The sequence below is a fragment of the Crinia signifera genome, chromosome 8 (genome assembly GCF_055691185.1).
Source record: "Crinia signifera chromosome 8, ASM5569118v1, whole genome shotgun sequence".
NCBI lineage: Eukaryota > Metazoa > Chordata > Amphibia > Anura > Myobatrachidae > Crinia > Crinia signifera.
Window position 1 is genome coordinate 34052945 of NC_139224.1, and position 14584 is coordinate 34067528.

The 14584-nt window shown below is 42.9% G+C and overlaps 1 protein-coding gene across 1 annotated transcript in view; it reads right to left on the reverse strand.

The window, feature by feature from the left end:
• Positions 1-14584, reverse strand: part of GRAP2 (GRB2 related adaptor protein 2) — a 160994-nt gene that overhangs the window by 47538 nt on the left and 98872 nt on the right. Inside the window, exon 3 of the mRNA XM_083156125.1 lies at positions 3383-3474. Coding sequence (XP_083012251.1) covers positions 3383-3474 — 92 coding nt within the window. The remainder of the gene's footprint in view (positions 1-3382; positions 3475-14584) is intronic.

The window sequence follows — 14584 nt, forward strand, 5'->3', positions numbered from 1 at the left end:
AGTATGGGCAACCGCCCATTGCCTAAAGATCTCTAACATAATAGAAAGATCCAGGAGCGTACTCCTCTATCCATTAGAGTAAAAAACTTGAGCCTATAAACGGTCCCTGTATTTCTGCAAACTAGCAAAATTATTGTTGATAAAAGACCTATTAAGATCTAATATAAAATTGTTCACCCCTGATGAAGTCTCATAAAGAGACAAAACGCGTTGGATAACCATTGAAAACCATTACGATCCATAAATCCAAAGAATACGTCTGTACTAGAAAACTTGCCTCAAGATTTGTATTGTGATCTGTTTTAAATGTTTTAATAAATGTTTTATATCGGAAAATGCTGATGGTAATCATGGTATTATAAAGGAAAGACTAGAAGTATCTCGATTAATTATATAGGGCGCTACATAACACTATTGGTTTGGCTATTGGTTGTGGATCTCTCTAGTAGGAGATCAAGTGTTATCAAGCGACCGACCCTGCTTAGCGCAAACTCTAGAGATATTGTGTAATATATATATATATATATATATATATATATATATATATATATATATATATATAGAGAGAGAGAGAGAGAGAGAGAGAGACAGAAAGGCTGATGACAACATGGTTATGTTGAAACTTTGCTGTCTTTAAATTAAACATTGTTTCCATGTTTAAAATTGAAGCTCTATATAAGCCCGCCATGTAGGGCCGGCACCTATAGATATGGGTTCTTGTTTTCGGTACATGCATTTAAACAACTTATGATCTGAAAACAAGCCTGGATGCAACACTGCACCAGCTGCACAGTATTTCTGTGTGTTCTAGAACACAGGTTCTCAAAGTCGGTCCTCAGGACCCCACACAGTGCATGTGTGAAATAGTTAGCTCCACCTGTGGATCTTTTAAAATAAAAATTGATCCCATAACAAAAATAAAAAATAAAATGTATCCGTGAGTAATGAATGCACCTGCTGGGTGACCTGGAAAACATGAACTGTGTGGGGTCCTGAGGACAGAGTTTGAGAACCCCTGGTCTAGTACCAGAGACAGGTGATTGTACTGTGCTTAATAATTGATGCTAAATGTTCTGTTTACAGACAGACACAGGTTGAATTAGAAACATGTACAGTATACAGTATACATTCATTTTATTCTCCTTTATTCTCCTGACTCGCAGAAAAGGCTTCGGAGGTAAACAGAAATAAACAGGATAATTATATGCCGCATGCAATAGGATTTAGCCGGTTATATAATATCTTGTTTACTGATGTTTTATTTGAGACCTATTAGGATTAACCACTGGAGAAAAAATTTAAACATAATGAAATTCTGAAAACATCAAATATTTTCGATTGTCTTTTGTTTGTAGCAGTGTGAAATTAGCACTTAAATAGGAACATTACCTGCATAATGAAATCACTCTAATAACACAGAAGTCACAACACGCTCAGCAGCAGCAGAACGAGGCACAGTGAAGGCATATCTAAGCATTCTTATACAGTTATAGTTCCCCCGATTCAGACCTGATTGCACAGCTTCCTACATGTCAACCTAGTGGTGTTGACCTTATGCTTGTCGACGTACTTGCTGGTGACCTACTTATCCATAACCCCCCTCTTGTGTATCAATACAACCAAACGAGATGCCGAATCACAATCAAGGGTCGGGACCGAAGTAGTGTCCCAAAATCTTCACTCAGCATCTCACGTTGGCTGGGTGTCAATATCAGTGACAAACGTGAGATGTCTGTACCAGACACCATCACTAAAGGCCCCCATACACTAGGGTGACTTGTCCTTAGGACAAGTCGCCCCCGACTTCCCCCTGAGCTTCCCCGGCTGCTTGATTTTTTACATGTGATAAATCGTCTCGATTTATCACATGTAAAAAACCCGGGGAGCAGGGGGGGGGGGCTACAGAGGTGGGAGCAGGGGGGCTGGGGACACTGCGGGGACAGCGTCTGTGTCCCCCGCTGCTGGTAACGCTGCGGGGACAGCGTCTGTGTCCCCCGCTGCTGGTAACGCTGCGGGGACAGCGTCTGTGTCCCCCGCTGCTGGTAACGCTGCGGGGACAGCGTCTGTGTACCCCGCTGCTGGGGACGCTGCGGGGGACACAGGCGGCATAGAGCCGGGCAGGGGGAGCCGGCGGGAGCTGTCAGTGCTAGAAAAAAAAAGCCTATACAATGAATGGGCAGCCTGTGATTGGCTGAGCGCTCTCTCAGCCAATTGCTGACTGGCTGAGAGAGCGCTCAGCCAATCACAGGCCGCCCATGCATTGTATGGGCTTTTTTTTTTTATTCAATACTGACAGCTCCCGCCGGCTCCCCCTGCGCGGCTCTATGCCGCCTGTGTCTCCCGCAGCGTCCCCAGCCCCCCCTGCTCCCTCTACCGCCTCGCCGCCCCACTAGGTCCCAAGTCGGGTGGTCGGACGTGCAGCAGGTCCGACCACCCGACGCAGATCCGATGCGCACGGGACCGCGCATCGGATCTGAGGGGACATCAAAACTAGCCGATTTTGGTCCGATTTCGGCCAGATCCGACTGATCTGGCTGAAATCTGACCAAAATCGGCTAGTGTATGGGGGCCTTAAGCCAACAGGTCATAGAATATTTTGAATAAGGGAAGAAGGGATCACAAGTGATCTCTCTCGTTTCCAAATCTATGAAAAGGACGATCCCTATAAAAAGAGTGTCTATTGTTCATAATTGTGAACAAATTATCTAAATCATTTTTAGTATTACAATAAGAATGTAGTAGTAGGGGAGGGAGAATTTTTATAGCATTGATAAGCTTTAGATAATTTATCTTAAAGTGATTTGTAACTGGAAACGAGTCATTTTTTGTTTTGGGAAACAAAGACATCCCTGGGGAAATGTAATAGGATGAGAGATTCAGAAAGTGATAAATTTGGTAAGAAACCTCCAGTTATTTTAAAGCGGCAATCATTTCCACTGCAAAGCCAGTATGATTTTGCATTGTAAATGATTGCCACTTTAAAAAAAAAATGGAGATTTCTTTCCATATCTCTCAATTTCTGAATCTCTCATCCCACAAAGTGTCCCCCAATATCTTCAATAGAACTTCTGCCTTAGTAAATAAACCCCACAATGTGTAGCTAATGACATTGCTGAGAATTAGGAGAAATTAGCAATATTACTCTTAAAATGAAACTGATTCGCAGAAGGATGCAACAATAATGTGGCCAATGGATGACAGCCATTATCCAACATGCACAGTAACTGCATTCAAAGATTCATCTGCTGTGAAAAGCCACTATCTCTGAATCAGCCCCTTAATAGCCACCAGAAAGTATTGATATGAAATGCTTTGGGGGACAGATCTCTTAAATGATATTGATCTTTTTATATGTTACTGCACACCCATTGTAAATACCGACCTTGGAAAATGCATATCCACATAGTTTTTAGGAACATATCCCTCATTCCCCTGGAGTTCAGCCTTATACCAGTTATCGTCTGAGCCGAGAACCTGTTGAGAAAACATATAAAAAATATCATTGATCATTTCATCTTCCAATCTGCGTTTTATATTACACAATATGCCTATTTTTGGTGGACAGTATTTATAACCTCCATGAGCTGAGCTGTTCCCGAAGGTACCAACTTAATATACAGAGTCACATTAATCCTCATTTAAACCTGCAAACTCTCCAGGACATTCTCTTGTGCGATTTCCTCCAAAACATGTACAGTAGCTACTCTAAAGCACACTATCAGTCTCTAGAACAGGAAGACAAATAGCGGTTTTACTGTACGAAACACAGTCAAACAAAGAGTTCTTTGGTCAGAAAAAAATCCCTCTTGTTTCTAGACATTAGTTATCATCAAGAGGAGTGTCATTTAATATGTAACTGCCTTGTCATATATGTATTTAATTTTATTTGGGGCAGCAAGGACTGTGTAATGGTTAGCTTTACTGCCTCACAGCGCTGAGGTCATGGGTTCGATTCCCACCATGGCCCTAACTGTGCGGAGTTTGTATATTCTCCCTGTGCTTGTGTGGGGCCCAGGTACTCCGGTCTCCTCCCACAATCCAAAAATATACTGGTAGGCTAATTGGCTACCAACAAATTAACCCTAGAATGTCTGTGTGTGCATGTACATGTGGTAGTCAATATAGATTGTAAGCTCCACCGGGGCAGGGACTGATGTGAATGCTCAAATATTATCTGTAAAGCGCTCCGGAATATGTGTGCGCTATATAAGTAACTGGTAATAAATAAATAATAAAGAAATAAATGAACCAATAACTGCTTTGCTGTTCTGCTGCTTCTTCGGTTAGGGGTTGGTTTTGAGAATTCTAAATAATGATATATTTGGGTTTGGGAAATAAAATGTAAAAAATGATTTTTTTTTTTTAGTAATTTAAAATGACACAGACTGACCACTGAGCATTCTGGGCAATATATTCTATACGTTAAGAGGCAAAAAAAATTGTACCTGCCAGAACACATCACCACATGCAGAGGCAGAATTACCATTGATGCAGCAGGTGCAATGCACCGGGGCCCCTGAGGACATAGGGGCCCACTACAGAACCTGTCACCCACAGTTTTCCCCTGTCACACCCTGCTTCCCCCCGCCTCCCCCTGTCACCCAATGCCTCTCGCTGTCTCCCAGTGCTGTTTTGCATATTGTGAACCTGGGTTGGGGTGGAGGAGGGAGGCCTAAATTATATTTTTTCCACCTGAGTTCACCAGCGACAAGCTCCATCACTGACCACATGGCAGAAGGTATAGTTATAGGTGGCTAGCACAGTGGGAGTCCCAATCTGTCCCTCCACCAGACATACCCCTTCATATGCAGCTTCCTTGCATGCGGTGCCTCAATATTCTGCATTATTTGGCCACTCTCGGGTAAGCAGGGGGTTACCTTAAAATCAGGAGTTTCTCTGGCAAATTCTTGGAGAGCAGGTGAATACGGTGTAACTGGGAGGGACCTCAGCATGGATGGGAACTTCATCATACTATCACAAAGCGGTTCTACCTTGCAGTCTGAAGTTAGTCAGGTTGGGTATGGGTCAATGGGTCGACCAAATTAAGGTTGGCATGCATTGAGTCCACCACTGAAGGTCAACAGGCCTGAGGTCAACACATGAAAAGGTCGACATGGCTAAGGTTTGACAGTCAAAAGGTCAACTTGACTTTTCACTTTTTTTGTCCCGATTGTCGACACAGTCAACATGGACACCAAAGAAGTGCACCACGTCCCCTCGCCATGCTTCGGGCTATTATATTTTCCCTCCATGCCCGAGTGGATGGTAGGGCATCAAATACTGACTAGAAAAAAACTAAGATACAGCCCTAGAGTTTTTCCGGAAAGAGTTTAATACAATGGCTGAATAAAATAGTTTAATTAATAAACAGATGAATAAAAATATCTCACATTGTACATTTCATATGAGAATTCTCAAAAAATGGAAAAAAATCAATGATAAAAAATATATATAATGATGAATATGGATTTTCCAGCTAGCATTCAATATTATGGAGGATTTGCTTTGTGTCCAAATCAACACCGGTAGGTATATTGCTTTGTGTCCAAATCAACACCGGTAGGTATATATTTACCATCTAATAAATAAAAGTCTTAGCCGACTGAAACGTCGATAAGGAACCCACAGTTTGGAATCTCATTTTTCCATACCAGGACCCTTGAGTGCCGCCCTACCAGCCTGTGTTTGTATTCCGGTATCACATACCTTGGAGGGCACCGGGGCAAGTATCCACTGGCAACCAGGGGAGTGCCGGCCTCACCTACTCGCATGCTATATATATATATATATATATATATATATATATATATATATATTTATATATAAATATATAAAACAACTCCAATAGACCGGCACACTCACTGCTCCCACGCTGTAGATTACTTTGCTGGGTGCCCACACTAAGCGATTTGAACATACACTGTTGGGTGGTGCGGCACTCCCCGCATATTCAAGACAGGAGACGGGTTAAAAGGCAACGTTTCAATGTCCTTTATTGGACATTTTCATCAGGCTAACTGCATACAGAAATGTTACATACCTTTATAAACCATCGTGAAAGCAGGTCTACGTGCGCTCCCACCGTCCAGAGCATAGGTGCATCGGGACTGACGTCATTGCGCCGACCAATAGTGCAACCATCACCATAGAAACATGTAAACACAACAATACAATACAAACTGGCATAGAGGCAGGTTGCGCTAGCAACTACGGACAATAATCAATACTATGATATGAATGCATACTACAAGTAAAGTGCTACAGCAGAATTCATTGCACACACGTATAAGTACCAGGCAAAAAATTAAATAGAATGCAACAGATCATAAAGCTAAAGCTAGTAATAAGTATAAACAATGCGTGTCAAACAACTGATACCTAAATTCTCGTTCAAGCCCTTGGGTGCCAGTGTATCAAGGTGATGTATCCACCTCGTCTCGCACTTCAGGAGGAGGAGTCCACGGTTACCTCCTCTGATATTTAAAGGCACATGATCTATCATACGATACCTAAGTGATGGCAATGTGTGTTTAAATGCAACATATATATAAAACACACATAAACATATAAACATATCAAACAACTGAGTTCACTGGGAAATTGCATCTCAGAGTGCATTCACTGCGCTTCTGAATGTACTCTATTCATGCGACCCATTTTGTGAATGCAAGAACCTGCTTCCATTTGCTGTTCTTTGATCTTCACAGCATGTATAGAAGCACAAGTGCAAATACCAATATATGAGTCAGGGTTCAAACCTCCAGCTTGTATTATTATTGTTAAAATGTTATTTCTGTTTTTATTTAGCAATAATGCTGTGGACATTTCCAGCCATGTCATGTATCATTCTGATCCGCACAGCACTTACATTGTGGAATTCTGAACTTGGCAGTATCTAGGCATGGATTGTGTTTTAAGGCACTAGAATCAAGCAAGGATGAATAACTACTTTGTTGAATTTGGCACTCAGAAAGAAAGATATAGCTATACTGTAGCAGCAGGGTCATCATGGGGGTGGGTGGATGCAGGGACTGCAGTGCCAGGCCCAACCACCACAAGGCTAGGCCAGGTATACCAGCCACATGCGCTATGAAATCTGTATGCTTACATGTACCTATCCTTGTGATCTCTGACAACGAAAAAAGAGCATTTAGTGCCATGATGGCTAACCTATGACACTCGTGACACGATAAGACACTTTGACTGACACGTGTCTTACCAACCAGTGCGGAGAGTGAAAACCTGGAAGTGCGCAAGGGAAGCGGCTAAGCCAGCACACATGCTGCGCTTCCAGCTGGAAGGGGACAGAGGGGGCGTCGCCTGTCCCATGAAGGTAGCAGAGCTAGCTCCCGCTCTCTATAGTCCACCCCTGCTGCTGTAGTCGGGCCTGTGGAAGCACCGGCTGGGGACTACAGACCCACCTCCTGCCACTGAGTCCTGGCACCTGATCAACAGAGGCTACCAGAGGAGCTTTGGGCGAGGTGAGGACTTTGCTCCGGTGACCTGCTGTTGCAGCAGCCACTTTGAAAGGTGAGATCCTGCTATTTCTGTCCAGGAGACAAATTGTGGATGAAGGCACCCGACAAGCACCAGTAATTCAGAGGTTGTGCATGGCGCCCGACAAGGTGTGTATGTGTTTATATATATATATATATATATATATATATATATATATATATATATATATATATATATATATATACCTCCAATTTTTAGCTTGTAAATGACTGAGACCACTCAGTAACTGTTATATAAACGTTTTCGGTTTTACTAAACCTTCGTCAGATATGAAGGTTTAGTAAAACCGAAAACGTTTATATAACAGTTACTGAGTGGTCTCAGTCATTTACAAGCTAGCGAGTGCCGCCGTCTGTATATATATATATATATATATATATATATATATATATATATATATATATATATATATACACACACACACACACACATATAAACATATCAAACAACTGAGTTAAAAATAATCCTGTAGAACACAGGGAAATTGCATCAGAGTGCATCCACTGCGCTTCTGAATGTACTCTATTCATGCGACCCATTTTGTGAATGCAAGAACCTGCTTCCATTTTCTGTTCTTTGATCTTCACAACATGTATAGAAGCACAAGTGCAAATACCTCTATATGAGTCAGGGTTCAAACCTCCAGCTTGTATTATTATTATTATTATTTTTTTTTTTTTTTCAAAACTTTTTTATTGAAGAACTGTTCATTACATAAGTGTCATGCTCTTGTCATACATTGTCTTTTAAGATCATTAGTATACATTTTTACACAAGTAATACAAGAAACCATCTAATAAATGACTTTGCTTTTACAACATTAACAATGTGTCGTGTGTTTCCTGCTATAGTATAGACATCTTACGTTATAGTGGGTCATTTTCGCACCATTTTGTGGCAACAAGCCATGGTATGCACATTTAAGGGTGTTTACAATAACAAGTGAGGGATCCTTCAAAAGGGGGGTGTATTATGTTGTAGTAACATTAGATTATACCATGATGTTAGTTGGACAGCTTTCCTAAGGTTTATTTTTGTCGGTTCTGGTAAAGATTTTATATATGGCAACCAGATTGCAAAAAATTTTTTAGCCTTTGTGTCCTTATTTAATGACATCTCCAGCCAGTCCATCTGGAAAAGATGGGATATCCGGGGCACCAATAGGGGTATAGACAGAGTGTTAGATTGTATCCATTGCGATAAAATGGTTTTACGTGCTGCTGCGGCTATTTTAGATAGGAATATTCGTTGCCCCGCTGTTTGGCGGATGTTATTGGGTACTGGATATATGTCCCATATTGCCCATTCAGGGGTGGCGGTGAAAGTGATATTATATTGCGATTTGATATATGTACATACATTGCCCCAGAAGTTCTGGACCTCCGGACAACTCCACATACAATGCAGAGTGTTTGCTTCAGGCATTTTACATTTAAAGCAACAAGAGTCTTCTGCAGTACCCATCTGTAACATTCGTTTTGGAGTGTAATATGTTCTATGTAGTAACTTGTACTGCATTTCCATGTATGAGGCCGATATCAATGTTTTATTTAACCTTACAAAGGCAGACAAAAGGGAGGGTAATGTTATGTTGGGCAGGTCTACGGTCCATTTTGCCATACCTGATTCTAACGTGTCTACATCCAAGCGCCTTTTTATGTGTAGATATAATAGAGAGGTGGTACATGGTCTATTATGAGCATGTTTGATCATAATGTCTATGCCAGCATTCTTGTCAGTTGCCGGGATTCTTTTAACCTGGCTGGAGACATAACTTCTCAGTTGGTAATATACAAAGATGGGTAGATTCACCTCTGGATATTTTTCACATATTTGTTGGTAAGACATTATGGGGTCATCTCCATCTCCTATAAACTGGTACAATAATCTAAGACCTTTTGCTTCACAGCATTTGATCAATTTGGTGTTTTGTATTATCTGCCTGTTAGTATTAGTGTTATAAAGGACTGAGTTGAATATCGTGGCATGTGTGGACAGCTTGAGTCTAGAGCGTGTCATTCTCCATGCTTTACACGTCGTGGTGAACAATAGATTCCCTGCAATTTCAGGTGGATAGTCCGATGGTCTCATGTGGAGGAGACTCGGCAGAGGTATCTGTGGGCTCATTGCTTGCTCAAGCCCTGTGTCAGCATAGTAGTTTGTGGAGTGTATCCAGTCAATTGCGTATCTGAAGTTAGCTGCCAACATATAGCTTTTTATGCACGGTAAATTAATGCCTCCCAATGACACATGTTGTGACAATTTAAACATGGAAATTCTGGGCTTTTTTCCATCCCAAATAAATTTGCTAATTGCCGAGTTTATATTACGTAAATCAGCCTCTGTTATCAAAAGAGGGAGCATTTGGATGGTATACAATATCCTTGGAAAGGTGATCATTTTGATCATGTGACATCTTCCCAGGTAGGATAGAGGCAAGGACTTCCAGGATTTTAGGTCTGCCAACAACTTTGTTATGAGTGGTGGGTAATTTACCGTGTATAGTTGGGTTGGGTCTACTGGTATTTCAAGTCCTAAATATGTTAACGAGCTGTCTGCCCACATGAATGGGAACTCATTATACCATCCTGATTTGGCCCCTCTGTGCAGTGCCAGTGCTTTGGTTTTTGTTTTATTTATTATAAAGCCTGAAATGTCTTCAAATTCTTTTAATGTTTTTAAGAATCTTGGAAACGCTTCTTGGGGGTTAGTAAAATAAAGTAGTAAGTCATCGGCGTATGCCGAGACTTTCAATTCCGTTCCTCCACATTTTATTCCCTGCCAATCACCTTGTTGGTGAAATAGCCTAATCAGGGGATCAATGGCCAGATTAAATAACAGCGGGGAAAGTGGGCATCCCTGCCTGGTGCCTCGAGCTAGTACAAAGCTTGTTGTGTTTAGGCCATTTACAGTGAGGACTGCTGTGGGACTATTGTAAAGTTTGCGGAAAAAGGATATAAAATTTACCCCAAATTGTTGGGTGTGAAACACTCTTAGGAGATGAGGCCAGGACACCCTGTCAAATGCTTTATCTGCATCGCAGCTCACTAATAGAGAGCCCCCCTGTTTTGCTGACAGGGATTTAGTTAGGGCCGCCACTACTTGCCTAATATTATGTACGGATGATCTACCTTTAACGAAGCCTGTTTGGGATGGATGAAGTAGTTTCGGTAAAACCATTTGCAATCTGCGGGCCATTATGGTGGTCAGTATTTTTAAATCTTGGTTTAATAAGGAAATTGGGCGATAAGAGCCAACCAGAGTAGGATCCTTACCTGGTTTTGGTAGTAATATAATTCTTGCCTGGTTAAAGTCTGGGGGTGCGGCATGTCCAGCTAATATAGAGTTATAGAGTGACAGTAAATGTGTTTTGAGATGTGGTAGTATTATTTTGTAATAATCCGCTCCTAGGCCATCTGGGCCCGGCGATTTCCCCTTTGGGAGACCTTTTATGGTCGATTCTAATTCCAGATCCGTGATAGGTGTTGTTAAAGCTTCTCTTTCAGTTTGAGTTAATATTGGGAGCGACGCCCTCTTAAGGAAATCCATCCCTAATGCTGGATGGTCTGTAGGGGGGGGAGTATAGATTTGTGTAATAATTTAAGAAGGAGTCTGCTATGTCTGTTGTTTCAGTGAGTTGCCTCTGGTCTACGGTTATCTTATTGACGTGGTGTTGTGGGCGCTGTCCACGGACAATGGTAGCTAACAGTTTGCCAGATTTATTTCCCCATCTGAAATATCGCTGTTTTTGAAAGTCCAATGTGCACTGTGCTTTTTCAGTACATAGACTGTCGTATAATGCTTTGGCGTCGGTGTAGCATTGTCTGTTGGTTAAGGAGTCATCTCTTAACATAGCTTCATATGCGTCTGAAACAGCTGTGCTCAGTTCTAAGAATCTAGCATTTAGTTTTTTCTTCTTGGTTGAGGTGTATGATATTACATGTCCGCGTATCACTGGTTTGGACGCTGCCCAGAATAGATTAATGTCGTCTATGTGTTGAATGTTGTCATCGACATAATTTAGGAAATGCTGTTTTAATTCTAGTTGAAAGTCGGGGGAATCTGCTAGATACGAAGGAAACCTCCAGTTGTAGGAATGTCGTGTAGGTGTGGTTAGAGCCAGTTCAAACCATGTAGGAGCGTGGTCTGAGATCAGTATGGGTTCAATGCGGGCATTTTTAACCCTGTTTAGCATGTGTGTGGGTAGTAACCAAAAGTCTATTCTCGAGGAGGTGTGGTGAGGGTGAGAGTAGAAAGTGTAATCTCTCTCGACCGGATGTAAGTAGCGCCAAGGGTCTGCAATGTCCAGAGAGCTCATCAATAAGCCCAGAGCAGGGGGTGGCATGTCACCACTTGCATTGTTATTTCTATCTAGTGACTGTTTTTGCGTGGCATTAAAATCACCTCCTAGGATTACATGACCCTCAGCCCAGCCCTGTAATTGAACAAACAGATTTGTGTAGAAAACAGTATTGGGACCGTTGGGGGCATAGAGTGTTGCTAGGGTGAACAGCTCACCTTCTATCTTTAGTTTCAAAAACACATAGCGTCCCTCAGGGTCTTTCTGGGTGTCTATCACTTCATGTCTCAGGGATTTGTTAATGATGATGAGAACTCCCCTTCTCTTACTCGTATAGGAGGCTGCATAAAATTCCGTGAACCAGGTGTCCCTAAGGGTATTTCGGTCACCCTCCCTCCAATGTGTTTCCTGCAACACTGCCACATCCGGTTTCAGACGTTTCAAGTGCTGCAGGACCTTTTTCCTCTTGAGAGGGGTATTTAAACCCTCTATATTCCATGATAGGAATCGTATGTGCGTGCGTGTGACAAGCATATCAGCGGTTTGTGTGCTCATTTAACCAATACCTGTTAAGGGAATCATGTCAAATAGTGTAAACGTTTGTTCCGTGGGGACCCCAGTCCCAGTGAGCTGGGGCCTGTCCACGAAACTAGTTTTGTGGCTAATCCTATAGTGTGACCCACTATGCCTTTGTTGAAAATATCTAACAGTTCTTACAATATTTTTATTTTTACGAACCCAGTGATCAGGCCAACCTTGCCTGTTGTAACCGGTACTGTAACAATTGGCTAGATGACAGTTTAAGGGGGGGGGGAACTTTGTGTCCTTTTGACACTAACCGGATAATGCGCCCTTGGAGGGCAACTAGACTAAGTGTCACAATTTGAATCCAATAATACTGTAACCAAAACAACATTTTAACGCTATTTCAATGGGTATATACTTGCAAACATATGTCATCGATCATCAGTCAGCGTCCGACATGTGGGAAGCGTCATTCACAATAGAGTCCAGAAAGTTCTGTGCCGAGGTAACTGTGTCAAAGATATGTTGCTTTCCATCACGCTGCACACGTAACTTTGCTGGGTACAGCAGTGCGAACCTGATACCCGCCTCGAACAATGATGTGCATATGGGGGCGAATTCTCTTCTCTTCATCGCTACTTGATAGGAGAAGTCCTGGAATAGTAGCAGACGTTCTCCTTGGTACTGTAGGTCTCCTATTTTACGATATGCTTCCATCACAGTTATCTTGTCCAGATAGTTGAGGAATTTGAAAATAACCGGTCTCGGTCTTCTCCTTTTGTCCTGATTGTCGGGGCCTATGCGGTGTGCCCTCTCGATTTGTATTACACCCGCAGGTGGCAGGCATTTGAGTTCCTCTGGTAGCCATTTTGAAACCAGCTGTAATAGCTCACGGTGTTTAACTGATTCTGGTAGGCCAATGAGGCGTAGGTTATTCCTACGATTCCTGTTTTCCATATCTTCCAATTTCTCCTGGATGGCTAGTATGGTGGATTCCTGTGATGCTATCGTATTCTTTGCAGCGATGAGGTCATCTTCCACGTTTGAGATGCGTTGTTCCGCTTCTTCGAATCGTGAGCCGTATTCACCCAATTGCGAGACCACTGATTCTATGGCTTCCTTTATACCAGATAGTTTCTCGTCAAGTAGAGGTGAGAGTATGGCTGCAATTTCCTGTGCACGTAGCGTGGGGGAAGTGCTCTCTGTGGGGGGATCTATTTCCCGTGACGCTCTTTTGTCGGCCGGCGATGCTGGAGGGGTAGACTCATGCGTGGGCGAGGATCTTTTATCTTTATTTCTCACCGTAGGTGCGTTTCTCCCACCTCTCGGCGTTTTTCCAACATATTTATCCATTGCTGACATGTGTGTTCAGTCTCAGAGGCTGTGATAGCTTTCTTTCCTTAATATCAACTTGGATGGAGTAAATGACAGATGTGTTGTTTCACCACTTTTCCACAGGGAGGCAGTGTTGGCTTGTTTTAAAGATTTGTGGCTTACTTCAAGTTTAGCACTGAAGTGCTGTTTCTTGTCTTCTGGGGCTGTTATAATAATCGATGTGAGAGCCTGTGTACTTTTCCCCTGGTTGTTTGCTTCAGGGCTGCTCTGAGGTTAATGCTCAGTCTTCTGCGTGTCAGGTCTCTTTTTTTTTTGCTGTAGTTTGGTCTGATGAAGCACTGCCTTCCCCTAGTTATGCAGGGTTTATTATGCTTGATATGAGCTTTATGCTTGTGCAGGGTGCTTGGGGTGAGCCTTCTTATTACTTATGCGGAGTCTTTTACAGCTTTTTTTCTCCTTGTCAGGTGCTGTCTGTGTGTGCGCCTGCACCAAGATGGCGTCTGGTGCACTTTTGATTCTGCTCTCTGTGGGCAGTGTTCGTGAGCCTTATGTGGGTTTGGGAGGGTTAGGGCAGATGTAGGGTCTGGTGAGGGGTATTTGGGAGGCCCAGCCCGCTGAGGTGTCCCTGTTCCCCCTCCTCAGGTCACTTGCCTGCCGCTGCGTGTATCTCCGCTGCCGCCTGCCACATCCAATATGGCGCCCGCGATCTGGAGGCGCTCGGTCTCCTGTTCTCCGCTGCTCTGTCTCTTCTCCCCGTGTGATGAGGTCACCGCTCGGGTCCCCGGCGGTCTCCTGTTTTGGTCAGCTGGATTCACCCGGGCAGTGTTCTGGCGGTGAGTAGCCGGCGGGGGTGATCAGCGCGCTTTCAAGATGGCGCCCGCTCTCCTGTATCACGCCGATTCAGGC